The 23,463-nt window shown below is 39.8% G+C and overlaps 1 protein-coding gene across 5 annotated transcripts in view; it reads right to left on the bottom strand.

The window, feature by feature from the left end:
* LOC149317984 (PEX5-related protein-like) overlaps nt 1-23,463 on the bottom strand; it is a 218,018-nt gene that overhangs the window by 63,154 nt on the left and 131,401 nt on the right. For 3 of the 5 annotated variants that reach the window (XM_089508780.1, XM_089508778.1, XM_089508779.1), the window contains exon 2: nt 237-341. The exons of 1 other annotated variant lie outside the window; for it this stretch is intronic. In XM_089508780.1, the coding sequence (XP_089364906.1) occupies nt 237-305 (69 nt within the window). In that variant the 5' untranslated portion in view covers nt 306-341. Of the gene's footprint in view, nt 1-236; nt 342-1,902; nt 1,948-4,796; nt 4,860-23,463 lie in introns of those variants that run through there. One more of the 5 variants, XM_089508782.1, reaches the window with a different exon arrangement.

Here is a 23,463-nt window from a genome sequence, read left to right as displayed (position 1 = left end):
TAACAGCTGAAAAATAATAGCGTTTTTAACAAAAATACACATTCTGTGTGCAATTTGGGATGGGGAGTAGATGTACTTAAATAACTCCCACACTCTTTTTTGGGTGGTAGGGGGGTTCATGCTACACACAAAAAAAATCATATTGAAAGTTTGTCTCCAGGAATGGAGATCGTTTTTGGGAGTTGTTGTTCTCCATAAAAATCAACATATGTCAGCTTCCTCCTTTGAATGCCCACCTGTGATTTCATAGTAAGGAGGGGCTTTTCCTCGGCAGACTCCTCCCTCGGTATCTCCTTCATCACCATTGCAACAGCCTTATCTGCCGCCCTAGAGCCTTTCCCCTATAACAGTGAAATCAACAATGACTTGTGTCAGGAGGAAACTTAGTACACTGGTACAGAAACAGAAATATTTTAATAGTACTATTAGGATTATTATTATTACAAATCCCCCCTCCTAAACAAACAAAGAAAAAACCAGTCCAGAAATCAAACTAAAGTGTTAAGTGGCAAACTTAATGATTTTGTTACTGCACACTATAAATTTGTATACTTTCACAAAACAAATACATCTTTGAAGCTGTTAATAGGCATAGCAAATATACATCATGTCCAATGCAAGACTCTTACTTCATAGACCCTTATTGCATGAAAAAAGAAAGATGAAACAGAGCAGGCGCGTACTGGCTTTTTTCGTGTCTCTCCACATGTTCTCAGAGCACTTCTGTTCTCTTCCCGAGGGAGATGGTAATAAATGTGTGCCTTTTGTCAAACTGATTTTTCCCGCACAACAAAAGGCATGCTTTTATGACTGTCTCCCTTGGGAAGAGAATGGGAGTGCTACGATGTCGTGCGGAAAGGCATGGAGAAAGCTGGTACTCTCCTGCTCTGTTTTGGCTTTCTTATCTGCTTCTTTATTACCCTTTAAGGTTAAAGGGATAGCAACATCATTTTGCTCAAGGGACTTGTGGTTTTTCCCTCTGTCTTTTTATGATGCCATTATTCACAGAGAGTATACTATATTGAACAACAACTTCAAAAATCCAATTGTATGATGCTCTCATTCTTGGAGTTAGCTACAAGATTACCTAGCACCACATAGGACCTTATCACATGCAGGGCAAAACGTGGTTAAAACACCATCCAAACGTTGCAGAAGTGCCAGGGATGTAATCATGCCTGGTGTATCTAAAGTGTAATTGAATCTAAAGTGCTTCTAAAGTGCTATGGAATCGTCATGCAATTGTTGGTGGGGAAGCCAGGAGGAGCCATTTTGTGAATAATGGGATATCCTGTTATTCAGAAAATGGCTTCCCAACAAATGATTCCATGATGGGAACATAGCGAGAAGCCTCAATTGCACTTTAGAAGCACCAGGCATGATCAGACCCTGATGCTTCCACAACGTTCGGATGATATTTCGACCACGTTTGCCCTGCGCGTGAAAAAGTCCATAATGACTAACAGGAAGCTGCAAATCAGAAAGTTACATCTCAATCTCATCTTGGCCATGGACATGATATGCCATTCATTCTAAACCATTGACCAACATCACCTACAAGATGGTAATATTGGCCTACTGTAAAAAATTGTGATTATACTAATTCTCACCTTCTGTACAAGGTAGAATTTTACAAAATGGTAATGTGTATCAAGTACTTTGAACACTCTAAAATACCATATAAATGAGAGATACTGTTATGAATTGATTAGTTGACAAGGCTTTACCTTGATGCTAAAGCCTTAGGACTGGGCACCAAGTGTGATATTAACTATGCAAGAAATGGAAGCCACTGATATATACAATTTTTCTAGTCATCACTGGCAAAAGATATCAAGCTAAACTTTTCATTGTTTGCATGCTTGGGAGCGAATTTAGGACATTCGGTAACAATTCATTTACATGGTCATGAATTTCGTCAGGTAGCTGCTTTACTGCCACTGCCTCCTGTTCTTGGGAGAAAAAAATAATTCAGTCTGTCACAAAATTATCTTATGAAGAAAGGTTCAAATAGTCAGAGTATCAAACATCAAGAAAATGGCCCACTGAACCAAAAATTCCATTCATTTCCTATGATGGCAGAAGTTGCCCATTGGAATATTGCTGTATTCAAAACTTTCCTCTGAACTTGAGTTCTTAAAAAGGAAATATAACTATTGATGGGGAATTAAGGCTGTTGAAACAGATTTAAAGAAAAACACTATGTGAAAATGAAAATGAAATAAAATCATATTTGTTTGAGGAGAAGCTGGTCCTCTCCAGAGAATTCAATACGTTTTCCCTCAGATACATAAATGAGAGACATTAACAATGTAAGCTGCTTGAGGAGAAAAAAGCAATTAAAAATAAGTAAACAGAATTTTAAAATTAGGGACAGAGCATGCTGAAGTTTGGAAAAGATCCAGATTCTCAAGAGTAAAAAGCTTCCATATATTCCCAATACAAGAAGTCACAGCATGAACACTGCTTTTTAAAAGCATTTATTTTAAAGAATAAATAATTTCTTTTTAAAAGATCAAAAACACTTTGGTAAATTTTGAGCAAAACTTCTGTGATTCTGTTATCCATACTTTTGTAGATACAGGTTGAGACTCCCTTACACAAAATGCTTAGGACCAGAAGAGTTTTTGGATATTGGATATTGGATTTTTGTTTGTTTGTTATTGGAATGCTTGTATTTGCATATACGTATGTACATATTGAGATATCTTGGAGATGGGACCCAAGTCTAAAGACAAAATTCATTTATGTTTCATATACACCTTATGCACATAGCCTGAAAGTAATTTTATACAATATTTAAAATAATTCTGTACATGAATCAAAATTTATGCACAATGAACCATCAAAAAGCAAAGTTATCACTATCTTATCCACCCATGAAAAAGGTTTTGTTTTTGGAGTATTTTGGATTTTCAGATTCCAGATAATGGAGACTCAACCTATACCTTATAAGAGCAACTAAGCATACATACAGCTTAATCTATATATTTTGTGTCAGTTCTGATGTAGCATTCTAAAACTTTTAATCTATTTTGGTGTAAACTAAAATATAGCATTCAGCCAAAGTCAGCATGTGCATATGTGTCTGTCCAATTAATTTGGTGATGTAGTGGTGTTTTCCTGAAAGACAGTATATTTCATACATTCACCTCAATGAAAACTGATTGTACATCAGTCTGGTTCTCTAGAATACCGAATTCATAGACAAAATGAGGCTAAGATCCAAGCCTACTGCAGGTGACTCATTTATTGCATTGAGCCATAAGTCTTCCAGCTGAAGGCATTCTGGGCTAGCATCCAAAGATTCAGAGTTGCATCATATCCTGCCAGTGTGATCTTGGGGGAAGGCAGACTATACATTTTTAATGGTAATCACAAGAGGGTTTCTCACCATAGCATAAACTATGCTTTGCAATTTACTTTACATATGTGGAAGTCCAATTCTGGATCAATTCTGTCTCTCATCTTGTCTTGTGTTGCAGATGGGGGTATCTGCATTTTTATCTATATTTTAAAACAGTCTGCTGTTGCCTTTCACCTCCCAAAAACATGAATATTTTAAAACAATTGCAAAATTTGCTTCAGAGACTTGAAGGAATGGCACATTGGTGATTTCATGTATGCTAGCCTCTGTGACAGCTGAACTTTCCCCCTTAAATGCTGGAAAATTTCAGAACTGTTTTCCCCCTGTGTTTGCTCGAGGATATTAAAATGCACATGTGTTTTCAAGGCAGGGAAGGTACCTTGAAATAATATCTGCCTCATCTAAATCTAAAACAGCAAATCCATCCTGCAGACCTCAGGCATGGAAAGTACAAAAGCAGCTGTTCTGATTGGAAACAAAAGCAAAACAGGAAAATCAATATACGTGGAAGGCAAGAAGACCACACTCCATTCATGCCATCATCTTCTTTCAGAATGAAATGACAAATGATACATCAGAACTGAATATCAATGTGATTGTGCAGCAGTGTGCTTTTTAATGGTTCACATGACTTCACATGAACAGAACATTGTCCTTATTTACAATTATTCCTGTAGTAAAATGTCTTTTCAATTGAACTCCCTCTCAACATGCAAAAAGTATCTGTTATAGGAAAATAACCATTATTTAATCAGAACTGGGGGGGGGGGGGATTCAGGCTTAGTGAAGGGATTAAATATTCAGCATTGGAGCCAGTGGTATCTACAACATTCATGCTTGTACCTAAATATCAGGTTATAATGCACAACTGTTTCAATCAAATAACAATTAAGTTGACACTAACACATTACTGTGTTTTTCATACACAAAATGCACCTGCAGAGTTGTGAGTTCTAGCAAAAGATTGGCAACCAAAGCAACACTTTGACACATTCATTCAGTGCCCTGAATTAATCCTTCAGTACATGCTCATACCAAGTGTCATAAAATGTAGGCATGCTCATTCTTTCCAACCCTATGATATCTGAAGAACTGCAAAATGCATTGGAGTGAATAGGATTAAGATGTGGTGTTTTATCCAATGAGAAGCACATTCAGGTTTGATAAGCATAACAAAAGTTCTCAGGCCAAGTATGTACTATTCCATTTATGAGTCGGTCAATAAAATTGTGACAACATCCTCAGAGGTGACAAGTGGGGCTACCGTTGCATTAGCAATCAACATCATGCGTTTTTGGCAAAAGAAGTCAGTCCTTCCGTGCTGAATGTTGGGATGAAGCAAATTCTGTCAGCTAGAAAGGGATGCATTGGAAAAAACAAACATGCAGTGCTTTTCAACTTCTTGCACAGGAGGAAAAATAAAACCCACCAAAGCAAAGATCAGCTCACATTTTTGAAGCCAGAGCCACTTTTTCTTCAAGGTCTCACCTACTGCCTGAAAAGAGTCATGGTACTCACATTAGTATGTGATATCAGATTCTGAAATAATCAATACTGGATGGTTGTGAACAATATACTACAAAAATTTCATTGCTTTCTCAAGCTCAGGGCACAAATCCCCCTCATAATTTCTGCACCAAGAGATGCATGTGTTTATTTCACAGAGGGATGTCAAAAGAGAAGTTGTAGTGTTCTATAAACCACCACTGAAGGTTCAAGAGGGCCTGGAGAAAAGACTGTATTAATTACAGAACTGTGGTAAATTCCCTTCTGTCTTTGCATGCAGCTGTAGTATCCTCTCTAGAAAAGATGGAATAGCTAGTTGCTTTTACACATATCTTCCGCTATGCAAGAGGACAGCTGGCTATATTGTAGGGATAAGATAGTAGATTCCCAATACTATGTCCATAGAGATAGTAGATTCCCAATACTATGTCCTGACATCACACAGAATGGGGTCAGATACAAATGGATGCATGGAAGTATCCAACACTTCCTCAAACTCTGCATTCAAAAATCATCCAGAGAGTACTTGTAGCTTTCTGATTAAAGCTGTTTCCTTTTATGACATACTTACTAAACAAAATCACTTCTCTGCAGGCACAAGTCCACTGATTTACTTTAGCAAAAAAGTTGGCCAAAAAGAGGATGTTACAGAGATTCATAAAATTACAAAAGCATCAAATAATGGAGATATTTAACAGAGAGAATATAGGAGAGGAGGAAGAAGAACCTTACAGCACACAGTGATAGGTAAATCCCATCCTGTCCTTTCATGCAGCTGTCTCAGTATTTCTAGACTCACAGGAATAAGTGCAAGTCCACTTCCTAGTTGCTGCAACTACTCAATGTCTCTTTTCCCCTCTGTAACTTTCTCAGCCTCAGAGAAAGGCAAGAGGAAAGCCACTCAGAGCAAATACTGCCAAGAAAATCCCAGAACAGGGTTGCCTTAGGGTCACCATAAATCAGAAATTACTTGAAGGCACACAACAACACTTGATAAAATTAAGGCAGCCCAATAAAGTTGAACAGCAGTAGATGCAAAGAAGAATAAAGAAAGCATATGTTTGTACCACACATAATTAACTTAGAGAATTCATTTGTGACAGCCACTAGATGAGAAAAACAGATGGGATGATTTCACAGAAGACCTGTGCTACTCTGGCCAAAAGCCACAAGAAGGGAAAATCCCACAGTTGGGGTAGTTTACATCTTAATAGTAAAAGCTGAGAGAAAGTCTGCTTTGATTGTGACCTAGCTACCTGTTAGTCAATGTTTGAAACTGAACACTGTACAAGGTGGGCCTTTGGCAGAACTCTCATGTTATTTGGACTCCATATATGAGTATATGTGTGTGTCTGTGCACGAATGTGTGTGCTGCTGGACAATTTTGCTAAAAATTCATGATAGTAATCCACAGAGAAATTGTTTTGCAAAATAAATCCTCCTGCAACGTAGCTTCTTCTAATTATTTTGTTAATTTATCAGTTCGTTCATTTGAATGGAAGTTCCGTTGAAACCCACGAGGCTTTCTTGGATTAGATCAGAGCCTGGAAACCACATTTTTGGATGTCAACTTCCAGAATGCTCGAGCCAGCACTGCCACTAGGCTGCAAAGGGATCCTGTAGCATCTTTCAGATTCACTGTGCAAAAAAAAATTGTAGCACAAGCTTTGAAGACTTGGAGCCTTATCACACAAGAAAAGAAAGCTGAAATGGGAGTAGGGGAATAGCAGCTTTCTCTGTGCCCCTCTACATGCCATCATAGCACTTCCATTCTCTTCACAAGGGAAGATGGTAATAACAGTGTGCCTTTTTTTAATGGATTTTTCCAGCATGACAAAAGGTAGAGAATGGAAGTGCTAAACAGCATGCAGAGGAAGCACAGAGAAAGATACTACTCCCCTGCTCTGTTTCAGCTTTCTTTCCTCATGTGATAAGGCTCTTGGCTTACTTCCTCAAATGTATAACAAGTCTATGAAAGCTTATGCTATAATGTCTTTTGCACAGTTAATCCTACACAGTCCCTTTGCATACTGATATTTCAGACTAACATGTCTCCGAATTCTACTAACTAGGCTGGCTGGGGACTTTGGGGAACCAGAAAACTGCAGTTACCAGTTTTACACTAAATATGCAAGGAACTGCACTGTTCAATCTCAGATTCCCACTACAAAGCACAGTTTGCCTTTTAGCTCCTTGGATCTGCTTTCAAATACCTCACTCCATAGATTAACTGTTCTGTGTGCATCAAGTCATTTAGTTAAAAACCTAAAAGGATGTAATATAAAATATGGAGCAAACCTGTTTTCTGCTGTTCCAGAAACTACAGCACGAATCAATAGATTCAAATAATGAGAGAAGAGATTCCACTTAAACATTACAAAGAACCTCTGACCACAAGAGCTGTTTTCGATGGTGGAATAAATTGCCTTGTAGGGAAGCAGACTGCCCTTTTTTCGGTATCTTAAAACAAAGGTTGGATAGTCACCTTTCAGGAGTGCTTTGGTTGCATCTTTTTGATTGGCAGGGGATGGACTAGATTGTCTTTAAGGGCACATTCCAGCTCTATGATGCTATGATCTTTACCATGAGCATCAAAAACAAATCTCACCAATCTTTTGAAAATATAATCTGGAGGGCTTTTAAAAAACCTGATTTGTCAATTCTTACTATATCGATAATAATGGAAAGATGTTGTGTTTTCTTGGTCTGGTTGACTCTAAATATTAAATGTATTATTTAGAGTTGCCTTCTGACCTGTTGCAGCAGTATAGCACTCATGAAGAATGCATCTGACTTTGGCACAGGTAATTTTACTCTTGGCAGCTTCTTGTAATGAATAGCTCATCACTGCTTGGAGTTGCTAGGGAAATTATTATTATTCCCTGGGCTTTCCTTTCCCTATAAATGCTGCACCTTGGGAAATTCAGTAGATTGACTTGACCAATACAAATTTGGTTTATAGTGTGGATATTTTAAAATCAACATGCAGAACACACAAGTAATGTATAAAACAAATGGCCAAGGGTATTCTGTTTATGCACAGAAGCAGGGTAAAGATAAACTCTACTTTCAGATAACACATTTTAACACTGAAAGGCATTTCTGATGTTCCAGTTTTCATCTAGTGGGGTGCACAAGAAAGGTCATTCTTGCATATACAATTTTTGTGGGGGAAAATCTAGAAATATCATAGCATGCTAGTGTGGGATTTACAAGCAGATACTGATAAAAGTTTTTCTCAATTCCAGTGGTGTATTTTGTGTTATGCAAGTGACTTCAGGGTGAATCTATTTGTTAAAAAAATGTAATGCCCAATGCATACTGAGAAAAAGAGATTATTTGGGAAGTACTGCAACAAAAACACAGCCCCATAACCAATGTACTGGGAGTATGGGCTTGTTCAGATGTTACTTCAAGTATTGAAAAATACTAGTCATTTTCCTTAACAGCACTGCAGAGGGATTGGGATGCTTTTCTTGAGTTATTTGATTACAACAAAACAACTGCTGTTTGGCCTGATAACCTGGCTTCTTGCTCAGAGGCATAACATGGCCCCTTGTCTCCTGACTGAGCTGTATTTCTGTTTTATGTTCTTCTGTCTTGTTCTTTATTTTTCTGTTGAATAATAATAATAAAAGCCTAGAGTTTGACAACTGCAAGAAAAAATAGAACTTAATAACTGAGTGACTTCTTTATTTCCAACAGTTTTCTGTCCCAGAAGGATATATTGGATATACTCATGTATAAGTCAACTTCATGTACTGTATAAGTCTAAAACAGATTTGGGGGCCATCATCACTGTTACCATCACCACCACAACCGTGGACCAGAGAGTATCTGCAGCTCTAAAAGCTGCACCTTCTATCTGCCCATTCATTCAGGGCCAGGAAACTCCCAAACCTTACAAAAAGAAGTTGTGGCTTTTAGATTGAGGATGGATACAAAGAATATATATCTCTCTTGTTGCAACAACTTCTCTGGCTACCCCCTTCATTTCCAGACATGATTCAAAGTGCTGGTTATGAACTGTAAAGCACTTTCTGCCAACTGGCGTGAGATGCAACCCATCCTTTGCCAGGTGGCTTGAATCCAGAATATCTGAAAGACTGTACCTGAAAAATTATGTCTGGCATCAATAATTATAAGAATGTAAGCCAAACATATGATTTTGTAACTTTGGGGATTCACATTTACTGTTATTAATGACTGAAAGTGACTATGGCCCATTACAAACAGGCCTTTGCAGCACCCCCGTCACGTGCTAGGGGTTGGCCGAGGACCTAGCGTCCATACCGGCCTCACCCCTAGCACGTGATGGGGGCATAATAATGGTGGCGCCCTATACACACGGGCGCCGCCATTTTGATGTATCGGACGCATAGCGTCCGCACGTCGCGCCTCAGATGTGACGCCGCGAGTGTGCAAGTAGCGCCTCGTGGTGTTCCATCCATGGCGCAAGAAGAAGCGCCATTTTGGCGCTTCTTCTTCGCTGCATCTGGGAACCGCGCGGTTTGGCTGCTGCAGTTCCCAGACGCAGCAACCGGCGGTGATGGCAGAGCGCTGCTTTTCGGCGGTCTGTAACCTGCCTTTAAGAATCTGCCTCTTAAGCCAGAAGTGCCCTAGCTGATGATTTCCAAGGCACTGGAAATTGGAGTATTGGGAAATGACATATGCAGCACTTTTCCAATTGTAGGATGTGCTGACACAAGCAACTGTGGAAGGACTTAAGGGGTCTCTCCAGCTACCTGTCTCAGTGTGCCCTGTGACTGCTACAGTCATTTGCCAGTGCCTTAATCTGCAGACCCTCAGAAACCCTTCAGTTGTGGGTGCTGCCTAGCTTAAGAGGTAGGTGGCATACGCAGCTTGGAGAGTGGCATACACAGCTATGATCATGGAGTGCTGTCGTTCTAGCTCCATCTGACAATCAAGATCTCGTCTGTATCTCTTGTATCTGAATCTGCCTCACTTTTCAAACCTTGGGGGAAAGCATTTTTCTGTATTTCACAATTACAGGTACATGGTATGAAGATACATGAAAAAGTCTTCTCAGCACCTGCTCCCAGGTTGTTGAAGTCCCTCCAACAGGAGGCTAGGCTGGCCCTCTCTGGTTGTTTTCTTCTATTACCCAAAGGCCTTTTTTATTTATTAAGTCATGCTTTTTTAAAAATTTCATTGTTAAAAGAAAAAGAAAACATTGCTAAATTACACATAGAATTTTGCATATATACATACACATGATTACATATGTTACATATTCACATACACATAATTATCTACCTACAAGCATACAGACATACATACAGAAAAGAGGGATTATGTAGTGTTCTATTTATTCCTTAAATTGAAGTTCTCATATTACTCTGTCTTAAGTAAACAACTACTAACATTTCTATATCCTGTCTTTTCTTTCCTATATCTTCTCTTCTTAAATTTCCTTTCTTTCTCTACTTTAATTATTTACCTATCTTCTTCTTCATCTTGCTAACTCTAATTCTATCCTCCTCCTACTATTAAGTCAGGCTTTGAATGACTGACAGGTTGCTGCCGAAGGGTCTTTAAAAGGGGGTCCTGAACTTTTATTCTTATTTTTATTATTTAAACGCTATTAAACTATTTAAAATTAGTGTTGTTTTATGTTATTTAATTGTTTAAATACCTTAATTGTTTTAAAACTGTTTTGATTATAATAGTTTTTAGCTGCATTTTGTTTCTGTTTCTACAAACCATCTTGAGGAACATTTCTAATTTGGGAGATGATGGGCTCTACATTAAATCAGTTAAATAAATTACTGGATGTTGGGCCTCAAAAGCAACATAAGACAGAAACTTGTGGTTGAGATCCTGTAGCAGAAGATGAGGCATAAGGTTCTGCCCAAGCAGAGCTTTGCTACATCTCCTCTCTCATCACCTATATTTTACCTGATGCAGTTCCCCAGCACAGAGATTTACTGGCTGGTGGAGGGTGTGTGTTGTGTGTGTGTGTGTGTGTGCACACACACACACACACACACACACTCCAAAATGATGACATATCTTCCAGAAACTGCACCAGACTATCATGAGATCTTAGAAGACACACCATCACTGTGCATCCAGCTACAGAAACATAGCTGGATTCTTCTCAATGGCCTTGTGTGTTGGGGAGGAGCAACATGTAAAAGGATGTTTTTGGAGGGGGGACTTGTGATCATTGCATAAGGAAGGAAGTGAATTCTGAGCTCCACAATGGCTAAAACAAGAGATACAGGTGGGTGTAAATTGAACTTACGTCGGTGGATATCACTAACTGCATCCCAGCCTCTGTTCCACAAGTCCCTAGCCAGAAGTGGAAAAATAGAACAAAACTGTAAGGTGCCAGATTCAGTAATGAGGCTGTTTGAAATAAGTACATAGAAATTTATGGTGTGGGTTTATTTACAAAGAGAATGGTAATGAATATGGAGCCAGCATAGTGAAGAGGTTTCAACATAAGAGAAAGACTCTGGAGACAGAGTTTGATCCCCTGCTTGGTCATGGAAGCCCACTGGGTACCCTTGGATGAGTCATACATTCTCAACATCAGAAAACAAAGGGCCTATACAGATGGGTGGCATCCAGCCACCCCTGTACTGGCTGGATTGGTGTTTCAGTAGTGGCACGCAGTGGCACCGATCTGCTCCCTGTAGGAAGCAAAAAGAGGCCGCTCCAAGTAGCTTCCTAGGAGAGACATCATAAACATGTGGCATGGCATCGTGATGCCCTTTCTACACAGTGCTTTGTGGGGGCTGGGCTGCCTGTGTGTCATCATGGCATGCCCTGTGTGGATGGGTGCACACCAAAATGTCACACAGGCCATGCGGTGAGGGCATGAAGCATGGGTACGTTCAGCCCTCACCCCATGCACAGGCTAGCACTTTTTGCCGGTTTGTTGAGCCCCAAAGTTTACCTTAGGGTCACCATAAGTCAGACATGATTTGAAGGCACACAATAACAACAAAATGAACACACAAAATATAGATTAACAAGAAAATTCAACTAGCCAGACAACACATACTAATAGCATGGATCTCACAGGAAAGTCCATCCCTTTTCTCACCACCATAAAATACTATCTATTATGTGCTACACTTCTCCAACACAGAGATGGGAGACCCATAGTTGTGAAATTAAGGGCAAATCTGAAAGCCCAACTTTTATATTTATAATGCACACATATCTGGAAGATTCCACTCAAACAATCACAGGTCAAGCAAGCAATTGGGATACATACCTCCCAATTCTCATCAGAACCTCCTAGAAATAGTCCAATTAGAAAATGCTACTTCATTGACTTTGAAGTTTCTAACTACCAATAACAAAGAAACTAAGATCATTACATTAGCACATCCTATTAGCTACTGAAACTGCTAGAAGCTCCCAGAATCAAAGAAACATAAAACCTCAAAATATTTTACAACATCGTCAATGTTAGTTATTAATTATTTATGGCTATAATGGAAAATAATTATTGGTAGGTGGAAAAACATTTCAGGGACAAACTGGCTCTAGCTTCAATCTAGCTTCAATATTAACTGTAGATATTGACAAGTTACACTAGAAGGCAAACATATTTACAAGTGGACATAATGATAGTCAGTATATATATGCCCAAATCACAAGGAAAACAAATGAAAATGGTTCAAGATGCTGCAGCTATACAGTTGAATGGGTGTGGTGACAGGGAGCAAGACATAGTGATTTGAGTGTTGGACTATGACTCTGGAGACCAGGGTTCAATTCCCAGCTTGGCCATGAAACCCACTTGGTAACCTTGGGCAAATGACATGCTCTCAGCCTCAGGGGAAGGCAATGGAAAACCTCCTCTGAACAAATCATGCCAAGAAAACCCCATGATAGGATAACCTTAGGATCATCTTAAGTCAGAAATGACTTGAAGGCACATATCACCACCACCACCATGTAACAGCTTCACTGAGTACCAGATCTGTTTCCTGCACAATTTAAAGAGACATGGTGGCTTGCTGGCCATTAAAAATGATTGAGGGAGCATGCAGTCCACCAGCCACACTTTCTGAGCCTCTGATTTAGGGCTCTTTCAACTCCCACAAGTATAGTGCTATATTACACTTAGCTGTCTTGGCAACATCCAATCAATTTCTGTTTTGAGAAAAAAAATAGTGTATAAAATTTGTACATTTTTATACATGTAAAACACACCAACTCTCTGCCTACTTTGTTATCATTGAGTCTATTTGGAAATGAGAGTGTAGTGGCCCTGAACCCCAAATCCAATATAACCACTATTGGAAAGAACGTTGAAATTTTTGGTATTTCTGTTATTTGGTTGCTTTGTAGAACTCTACAGGCCCAGCGATAAATATTTCCAAAGATTCACAAGCCATCTAAAACCGGGGGTGTGAGTGGGAGGGTTGGAAATATTCTTGCACAGTCTATTTTATTGAATTTATTTTTATTAGAGTCTCCCTGGCTCACTGATGTATTTCGTACTTATAAATCTAAAGGGCATGCTTAAATTTCCTGAGCAATTAAAGCAAAAGTTTAACTAATCTGTCTTAAGTGCTCCCAGGAATGCATGAAAACACAAAACATGCCATATGAATTCAGCTCAGTATTCTTTGCAAGAGTCCCCAGAAACCAATCAGCACCATGTAACTCATCTCAAACTGACCAGTGGCTGAACACTGGACCATTATCTGCTGTCTTTTTATTCCTATTCTAATCCCAAACTTTTCCTGCAGGATTCAGGTGGTGAGGGGAAAAACACACCACATTTTTAGCAGCTGGTGTTTCTCTATTACAGTTCACAATTAAATTCAGTCCAAGTCACAGCACTTGCATGAAATATGGTACTACTTAACGAGGATTTAATTAAGCTACAGCAACAGAATATTAATTTGAGGTTCTGAGACAATATGAGAGTGCTCATTGCTAGGCAAAAGTAATTCATCACTCAAGAACTTCAGTCACAAGAGGAAATAATTACTATCTGGCATTTAGCGTTCAAGCATCTGAGCTTTCCTTCTCTTGCATACCTCTGACATTTTGAAGAAGACACTGGTCTCTAATGACAACTTTGGCCTAAGCATTTGGGTGATCTTGTAAAACATTAACTTTTCCCTTCTTCTCTGCTGCTCTCCTGCATCTACTGGGCCTAGTGTTCTGATGCATTCTACTGGTGTTATGTGCATGTATGTGCCTTCAAGCTGCTTGTTGAGTTATGGAGGCCTCATGAATTTCATAAGATTTTTTTAAGGCAAAGAATTCTCAGAGGTGGTTTTGTCAGTTCCTCTAAAATACAGCCTACACCGCCCAATATTCATTGGTGATTACATGCTTTTAAATGAACAGAGAGATTTTACTACTACTCCCATTCTATGGTCTCAGTTCAGGGTTCTGCAAAACAAAGGCACTTGCAGCATCATAAACATTAAATAAACATTAAATAAGGCCTTCTCAGTACTTCCCAGTTCCAGAAATTTTTTCACATTTGGAAATAGGATGTTCATTGCATGTATTTCATTGCACAGTAAAATCCAGCTGTGTTAACTCTGAGTGGCAGTGGTTTCCCAATGCCCCAGGCAATGTTCCTTTCAGAGTTTGGAAAAGTTATTTTATTGTCTACAACTTGCAGAATCCCACAGCCAGCATGGCCAATAGACATGCTGGCTTAAAGGTTCTGTGAACTGTGGTCCAAAAAAGTATCTTGCCCAATCTCTGCTTCTTTCCCAGTCTTTGCTACTTGAAAAATCACTATCTGGAGATAACAAGAATGGGACATGGTAAAGTTCATGTCCTCGTATTGAGCTAGAGTACTTTTTTTAGTTCTCAAGCTGTAGGACCCAAGATCAAGAGCCCTTGGTGACTGAAATCTCCAGAGGCAACAGCTTTGAGGAGAAGCCACAACCAATCCCTATAATCATTCTCAAGGGAGACCCAACACCTCAGAATCCTGCACTTTGTCTATTCAATCAAAGGCCCTATACAGACAGCCAAAATAAAGCTGCTTCGAGTCACTTTGGAGGTATGGTGTTTACATGATGCATGCATCCTAAGAGTCCGGAAGCTGCACCAAAGCTGCACTCCAGTCCTTAGGACTGGACCGCGGCTTTGGTGCGGCTTCTGGACTCTTAGGACGCATGTATCATTGAAACACCATACCTCCAAAGTGACTTAAAGCAGCTTTATTTTGGCTGTCTGTATCAGGCCAAAGAGATGTTCTTGTGCCATTCTGAAGAGCTGGAAAGCCCGATGTACCACTTGAAAGACTGGATCTCTCAGCAGGACTCTGCTGGCCTGGCTATTAAATTCTTGACAGTGACACAAGCCAGTGCTGGGATTTAGGTTAGCTTCGTGATCTCTATCCATGGTCCTGAATCTATCTATAAGGTACTGAACCTCCCCTGTCCCAGAACTATTTAATCCTCCTCCCTTATACCTTACACTTCTCATTGCTTGAGCCATTGCTTACTAGGGACAATGGAATTCCCTGATGGAGCCCTGTGCATAGAACCTCAGATGCTACAGCAGTGCACCAGCCCAATGCTATTTTACAATATTAGCTTAAGACTTAACAAAGTATACAGTTTCCCTCTTAACCTATTTGTTTGCTCATGGTGTCAGGCTCTCCAACCTTCCTCTGCTCTCTGCTTGTCCACCACAGCAGAACATTCTGTATCAGGTCAGCACTCAGATGGCAAAGTGCCTATCAAACTTTCATTGCCTATGCAGATACACACATGGACTTCCAATGCAAACAAAACCTTGGCCAAGAGCCTACATCAGTGTTGTGCAGTGCTCAGAATTATATACTGACTGACCTGTGCTGAATGGGTATGTTGTGCAACTGAATGCACAAATGAACATGCAAACAAATGAACAGCGCATGTATGCTGTATGTACATGTCCATCTCGTGCACAAAGGCACTACATGTCAACTCCACTTCCAGAACGTTGAAATCAATGTAGACAGTCCACATTGGGCAGGAATGTCCAATGGTTTAGGGGAACATATGTGAGGCAAATACCAACAAGATTTTTGCCTTTTAAGAGTGATGTCACTCATAGATTGCCATCTTGTTAATGATTTCACCTCTGTAAGTGCAGCTTACATTCATGGAAGTCCATTTTTGGTGGGATGCAGAGGGCTATTATCTTACCCTTTATGTCATTTCAGAAGCCTCTTACACCTGGCAGTTAGGAAAACTTTGGAGGGACTACTTCTTTTTCTTCCTGCCATAGGGAAGCAGAAGGAAGCGGGGTGGGGGAGGCAATTCAGAGCATGAAGATGTGGCTTCCCTCAGTTCCTAGAGGAAGGAAAAGGTCAGTGCACTCCATCTGAGAGTGCATCCTCATTTCTAGTACTAAACTGAGTTGAGATCAGCTGCTACTGAATGATCTGAATCACCTCCTCACCTTCGCTTTCCCTTTGATAAGCATTAGCAGGAGTTCTTTTGAAAGCTGCCTAGCAGTGGGAGGACATGGAACTCCATGTGCAAAGCTACACACCAATATAGGATCTTGGGCATATTTTGTTTACCTACTACTCATACATCCATATACGGATCTGACACTGAAGCTAATAAAGAATTCCAATCACACTGTAGCTCAGTATGAACACTGGAGAACATGTGGAGCTTGGCTCAGAGTGCAAATGGGTTGGCAATGAATACGCATGCCCTCGACAGTATTGTCCTAGATAGCTATCTAGGATGGTCTGACAGTTCTAATCCTCAGAACAAAAAAATCCATATCCATATTCTAAAACCTTTACTACTCTTTCCTGACATTTTCAGAAGAAAAAGCCATGAAAACCTCACATTTCACTGAAATAATTTTATGTGCAGAAAAGAAAACTATACAAAGAGTTTAATTGCAAATCATTTAGTTGCAAATACTTCTCAAGCTAACATCAACATTTGGGATTTCTAAGCTATGGAGGTGTCATTTATGTTCCATAACTTGGTGGGGAATGTCATGAATATTCAGGTAATTGACTTTAAAGATTTACATTTTCATGAATATTCATGCAATTCAGTCACAAGTGTTTTAATGTCAATAAGGAACAAGTCAGGGAGAAGTGTGACTATGGTCAAATTGGCATTTGCTTTTGAGTTTTGAATTTACTTTTGAATTAACCTAACATTGGAAAAAAGTCAAAAGCTCACAGGTTAATCTCAGACTAAGCCACAAAGAAAAAGAACCAGGTTGTATAGCAAAGGTATTTTTTTTTGTTAAAAATTGTGCATGGTGTTTTTGTCTTTGGAAACCATTTGTAAAAATAAGGCTGTCTCCTTGAGTGCAGGAGTGGTGAATGTGTAGTTCTGGAGCTTGTGAACTACAGCTTACCAGAAGCTGAGGCTAATGAAAGATATACCCCAACATCTGGACAGGGCATAGGTTTCTGATATCACACAAGTGTGACTTAAGCACAAGCTTAAGTTACACCCAGAATTCCCCACCACTGTCTATGCTAGTTAGGCTGATGAAACTCACAGTTCAACAACATCTGAAGAGCTGCATCACTCCCATGTTTGATATAGCAGAAGCAAAACTTGGAGTTCCCTGAAGGAAAAGATGCAATTCTCTCAAGAGTCAGTTCTTGGAACTGTTTCTTTTTTTTTATTACCCTGGCCATGCTGGCTGGTATATTCTTATAACTGTAGCCTAAGGTTGAAGTCAGAATGGTACAGCCTTCTATATGTTGATGGACTGCCATTTCAAGTAGCCTTAGCCAGCACAGCCAAAAGTGAGGAAAGCTGAGAATTTACATCCAACAACATCTGGAGGACTTAATGATGTTCACTCCTGGCCTGAATCCAATTGCTAGTCCAAGTGAAACAGGCTCACTAAATTAACATGGATCACAATAAGGCAATATTTATTCTAGTCCTCTTGATTCAATGAGCACATTCTGGCTGGCCCTAACAAATGGATTTGAGCCCCTAAAACTGGCTTTCCAAACCTATAATACAAAGATAAAAGAAACAAACGTCAATTCTGTACCACAATGATCTAAATTCTACATCACGAAAAGTTAAATTTATAAGCCTGCATAAGCAGTGTACATTATACTGGCTTGTGTACATGCATTTATTTTCCACCATCTCAATCCTGTCTAACTGTATGTGATTCCCAGTTTGGAACAGCCAAAGCCCTTCTCTGCTTTAAAATATTATCAGGCACTGTTCTCTCATTTCCATTCTTAGCACTACAGTCATCCAACAAAGCGAGGAGAAAATAAACATTAGAGAAAGGGGGAGAGAGAGAGAGAGAGAGAGAGAGAGAGAGAGAGAGAGAGAGAGAGAGAGAGAGATGAGTTTGTCAGCTTCAGCTATCCCAAAGCATCTGAGCTAAAAGCTTGATTTGAAAGTGAAAAATTTTCAATTTAATCCATATTATAAAGGCATTTGCCAAAAGCAGTGGTATCTGGTGGCTTGAATTCACTCCATTTTTTTGGTCCAAACTTTAAAAGACATACCCCTGATTCTGAAACTTAGGCCCAGGATAGATATAATACCCTGGATAATGGCTTTAAATGTCAGATAATAACTCAGAGCAGATTCACCACTCACTGACACAGAAGTCACCAGTTTCTACTGGCCAGTAAGCCATTGTGAGTGCTTTACTGAAACTAATTCTATTGACCCATTAGGGGTCAAAACCAGAAGTGGTGGTTAGCAGATGTCTTTGTAACAGGCAGGTCACTGCTGAATCTCCATACAGCAGCAGGATTTTGTGGTATCTAAAAGTACAGTATGACCCCCCCATATCCATGGAGGATACATTTCCAGACTTACAATGGAAACATGAAACCATGGATAATAGCAAACCCTACTGAAACAAATGACTTCCAGTGGATGTTGACCACAGACTTGTGCTGGAGGACTTAGAGATTCCCAGAAAGAGCACCTCTCCAGTGGACCATGTCATCTTGGGGATTTGTTATATTGAAGACAAGGGAAGCCAAACATAGGAAGACTCAAGGTTTTTGACAATGATATTCTTGCAGGTGAATGATGGGCTAGACAGTGTTATAGTTAGATAGATTTGTAATTGTCTGACAAACTGACACAGAGAGTATTCATCAACAGCTGCTCTTCACTTTGGAGAGAAGTGACTAGTAGGTTGTTTAACATCTTTGTAAATGACACAGATGATGGAATAAAAGATATGCTTATTAACTTTGCAGATGACACCAAATTAGGGGAAGTAACCAATACACCAGAGAACAAGATTAGAATTCAAAATGACCTTGACAGATTGGAGTACTGGACCAAAACTAACAAAATGAATTTGAACACAGATAAATGTACAGTACTACATCTAGGCAGGAAAAATGAAATCCACAAATATAGGATGGCTTGAAAGCAGTACATATGGAAAAAGACAACAACTAGCTGTCTTAGTAGATCACAACCTAAATGTGAGTCACCAGTGTAATGTGGCAGTCAAAAACGCCAATGCAATTCTGGGTTGCATCAACAGGAGAATAGGGTCCAAGTGAAGTCAAGGGAAATAGTAGTCCAACTCTATTCTGCAGTTAAACCTCATGTGGAATACTATATTCAGTTCTGGATACCACAGTTCAAGAATATTGAAAAACTGGAGCATGTCCATAGGAGGGTGACCTAGATGATCAAAATTCTGGAAGGACTTACTTCTGAGGACTTACTTAGGGATTTGGGTATGTTTAGCTTGGGGAAGAGAAGACTGAAAAGTGACATGATGGCTAACTAAATATCTGAAGGGAAGTCAAGTAGAAGATGGAGCCAGCTTGTTTTGTTTGATGTGGAGAAAGAGTTACACCTAGGGAGCCACTGTGAATGCAGATGTGTAAGCACATCTCATATACATTACACACACACACACACACACACACACATTTAGTTGTACATTCGGTTGCACAACACTGTCATTTAACACAACTCATGAGATATATATCCAGTTGTGTAGCACAATCAATAAATGGATGGCATTCTGTTAGTGACACATACATGTATATGTGTGGCTTATGTGTACATACATCTTAGTGGATGGGGTAAAGGAAGCTTTTTTTACCCCTTTGCACCCCATGGCAAACCTTTCCACCATAAGCTTTCAAGACCTAAGAGTGGCCACTGCTGTTTCTTTTTACTGATGGGGAGGGGGGAGGAAGCAATTCACACATTGAAGATGTGGCTCCAGAGGGAAGTAAAAGAAGTGCGTACTTCAGCTAAGAGTGCATTATTGTTTCTTCCCCACTCTGAACTGAGACCAGCTACTTCTTTACCTTGTAAATTGCTTCCCCCTCTCCTCCCTCTTGGGAAGGAGCAACAGCAACATCAGCCCTCTCCAGGACTTGACAAATGCTCAGGTGAGGAGATAGCATAGAACTACATGAGAAGAGTTTTACAATCTGCCTGCTTGATCCAAGGTTTTAGCCTGCATACAGAGATTTATCCCATATGACCCCGGTATAGGATCTGTCTCAGAAATCATGGGACAGCACAGTGGGTCTAGAAAATGTAGACATTTCTGACATTCAATGTCTGGTGCAGTGAGTAATGTTCTACAGCAAGGGTGCAGAAATGTTGGCCTGCCACATATTTTGGACAACAGCTCTCATTGTCTCCTATCATTGACAATGCTGGCTGAACCTGATGGGAGATCAGATCCAAAAATAGCTGGAGAGGGGAGCAAAGGTTACTCTGCCCTCTTCTATAAGACATATTTCATCCAAGGTGTTTAGTAACAAGTACTAAATTATCCCATTACATCTGGCTTTTAACAGTGCTTACATTTTCAATTTTGTGTTCTTACATGTGCAGACACATCCACAAATTCTCTGCCAATTTTGCTTTTTACAAAATATATCCAAAGGGTTGTTATTAAGGTTGTCAACAGATAACATCTTTTTTATGTGACTAACTCTATTACTTTTGTGATGAATCATTTGGCCTTCAGTAAATTAATTGCTTAATGAAACAATCAATCACATATAAATGAAAGTTCCATATTCTTCAGATGTATGCATATGGTACTGGCCTATGTGTGTATTCTAAATAACAAATGTCTACTACAGAGTAACAAAAGCAAAATCATGTTGTTCAGATCAAAGTTTTCAGAAAAGGAAAATGAGAATTTCATCAAGCATTAACCCCTGCGCTTCCATTTTTAAAAATATAACGTTCACACATATGTTAGTATGGATCACATTAACATTTAAAGAGCAGCTTGACTAGGACTCTTTTAAAACTGTTTAATAATGTATTGTGTCCTTTTAATTGCCAAGAGAACAGCAACAACATGATACAGATACTCCTAACAGATAGGCTTAAATTGATACCAGTTCCTGGGAGGTATAACGAATAGAGGAAAGACTGATTATTAGGTGTGACACCATAGTAGTCAACAAATCAATGTCTGTCTGTCATTTTACAAAACAGAGAAATCCGTATCAGGTTTTCTTTCTTTGATCTCAAAATGCCTTTAATCTTTAGGGCTATTTATTACAGCACAACTTTCAGAGTAAGAAATGTCATACTCTTGACTTGTTGAGGGGGAGCCTACTTGTCTTTTATCAGGATTTTCTATGATCAGGAACACATTCTCCCTGCTTTAATGGGTTTCTTGGCACTGGAAGCGATTTCATTATACTTGGTACAAAGAGAGAAGAAAAGAGGTTTTAAAACTGTCCACCTCCACCAGGGAAACCCTTTTTATTCTGATTTGTCTGCCAAGGAATTCTGTGCACAACTAGTGTTGGGGGGGATCCTTTTTGGGCTGCAGCTCTGAGAATAACCCAGCCAGTATGCAGTTGAAGAAAGTAACTTATCCAAGCTCTGCACAACACAGGGCAGGCAAGCAAGTTTGGGTGGGATGTCAGCAAGGTGTGGTGGCATTCAAAACATAATGTAAAAGAAAATACTAACAAATGAAAAGAGAGCACCTGCTGATTAAAATGCATATATTTTAAAAGGAAAACTGCAAAAAAATATTTGCAGAATTCAGAAAAATGTGCATACTGAATTACTGTATAACTGTGGGTTTGTTTGTTTTTTAGATACATTTTGTTTCAGGAAGTACAAAGTAAAGCAAGCCTGCACTGAAACGTGAACTGAACAATTTTCTTTCCTAACCCTAATTTGTTTGAAAAGGGCAATCATTTACGACTAACCGATTCCATAACAGCAGCGATGATTGGGGTCTCTCATGTCAGTGGGTATAATTTCCTACTTTGAAGAAACTTCCTCCTCAGAAGAAGGGGGAGAGGTGAGCCTAGATAATACGCTTGAGTCTTGGCCAGAGAAGGATGGCAGCAGTCTTAGAAGCACATATAGACCTTGAAGAGAGTGAGTTGGGCCTTATCTACATTAATGATTTATTCTGAGTTTCCCCTGGACTTGCCACATCCTGCTTACATGATGCAGGTTCCAAACTCCAACGCCAACACATGATTCAGGGCTTCTTCCCCCTACCCCACATTTCATTTATTAAATAATAATAATAAAATAACCTTACCATTTTCTGCAAGTTTTTTTTTTTGGGGGGGGGGATTTCAGTGACAGCAGCAGCTGCCTTTTCACTCACAGTCTGCCTTTGTCACCTGGTGCAGCCACTGTGGGCATGAATCACTTTAAGGACAGAACAAGATGCCCAGTGTTGATAGCATGGCTAGGCACCTCATTTTGGCCTCAGAAGTGGTGCCAGGAGATAAAAGAGAAGCAAATGGGAAGACAGCCACCTACCACTGCTGGAAAATACAGTATAGGTGAAGAAGGTAAGGGGGAATTTGGGGCCAGGATACTCTGGAGGCAGCCCAGAGTATTCTGGCAAGTGTAGATGAGCCCTTGGAGGCTGATCCACTTAATCATTTGGCATGCTATAGACTAAAAAGTCAGCAACAAAAGCCCAGGCAAAGACATGGCTTGCCTTAAAAGAGAAACACTGGGACAATCAGGCCATCTGTGCTGAATAACACCTATTAACCCACAAAGCTGACTATAAATTGTGGCCCCTTCCAACTCTATGATTCCATGATTCTATTCGCGAATGTTTTGATTGTGAATTCCTGCATGGCAGGGAGTTGGACTGGATGGCCCTTGTGGTCTCTTCCACTCTATGATTCTATAATTAGCAAGGCCGTTTCTGGGCTGCAAAACAACAACTTCTTGATCCTTGTGGGGCACATCTGATATTCCATGCTCCAAAGTTTCCTGAATGTCAGCTTTTTGTTTTGTTTTGTTTTGTTTTTGGATTGTTCTCTTCAGTAACTCCCTGACAGACTGCTTTTTATGCCTTCACCTCAAACTGCTTCAACCATGCTTTGTCTCTTACTGACCCTGGAATGATTTGGTTTCTGCATTGCTTTTGTTCTGCATGAACTAGAGTTGTATTCACACGGGCACTTGCTGTCCTGAAAAGTATAGTGGGGCAATGAATTTCCTTCCTGGCTTTGTATGCTGGGCGGGGGGAGGGGGGGCTGGGAGGCAGATTGTGAAGATCCTACTCTATAAAGACTGGTGGCTCTAAGCAAGAGATGTTGTCTACTGGGCTGTTGGTGAATGTAATGTCCTCATTGCTTTGTTAGCCCACAGCAACAGGGCTTCTGC

This window comes from Sceloporus occidentalis, unplaced genomic scaffold, assembly GCF_023333645.1.
Source record: "Sceloporus occidentalis isolate IW3139 unplaced genomic scaffold, rSceOcc1.0.p SCAF_2, whole genome shotgun sequence".
In the NCBI taxonomy this organism is placed as follows: domain Eukaryota; kingdom Metazoa; phylum Chordata; class Lepidosauria; order Squamata; family Phrynosomatidae; genus Sceloporus; species Sceloporus occidentalis.
The sequence above is the reverse complement of the archived record's forward strand: the minus strand, read 5'-3'. Positions and strand labels throughout refer to the sequence as shown.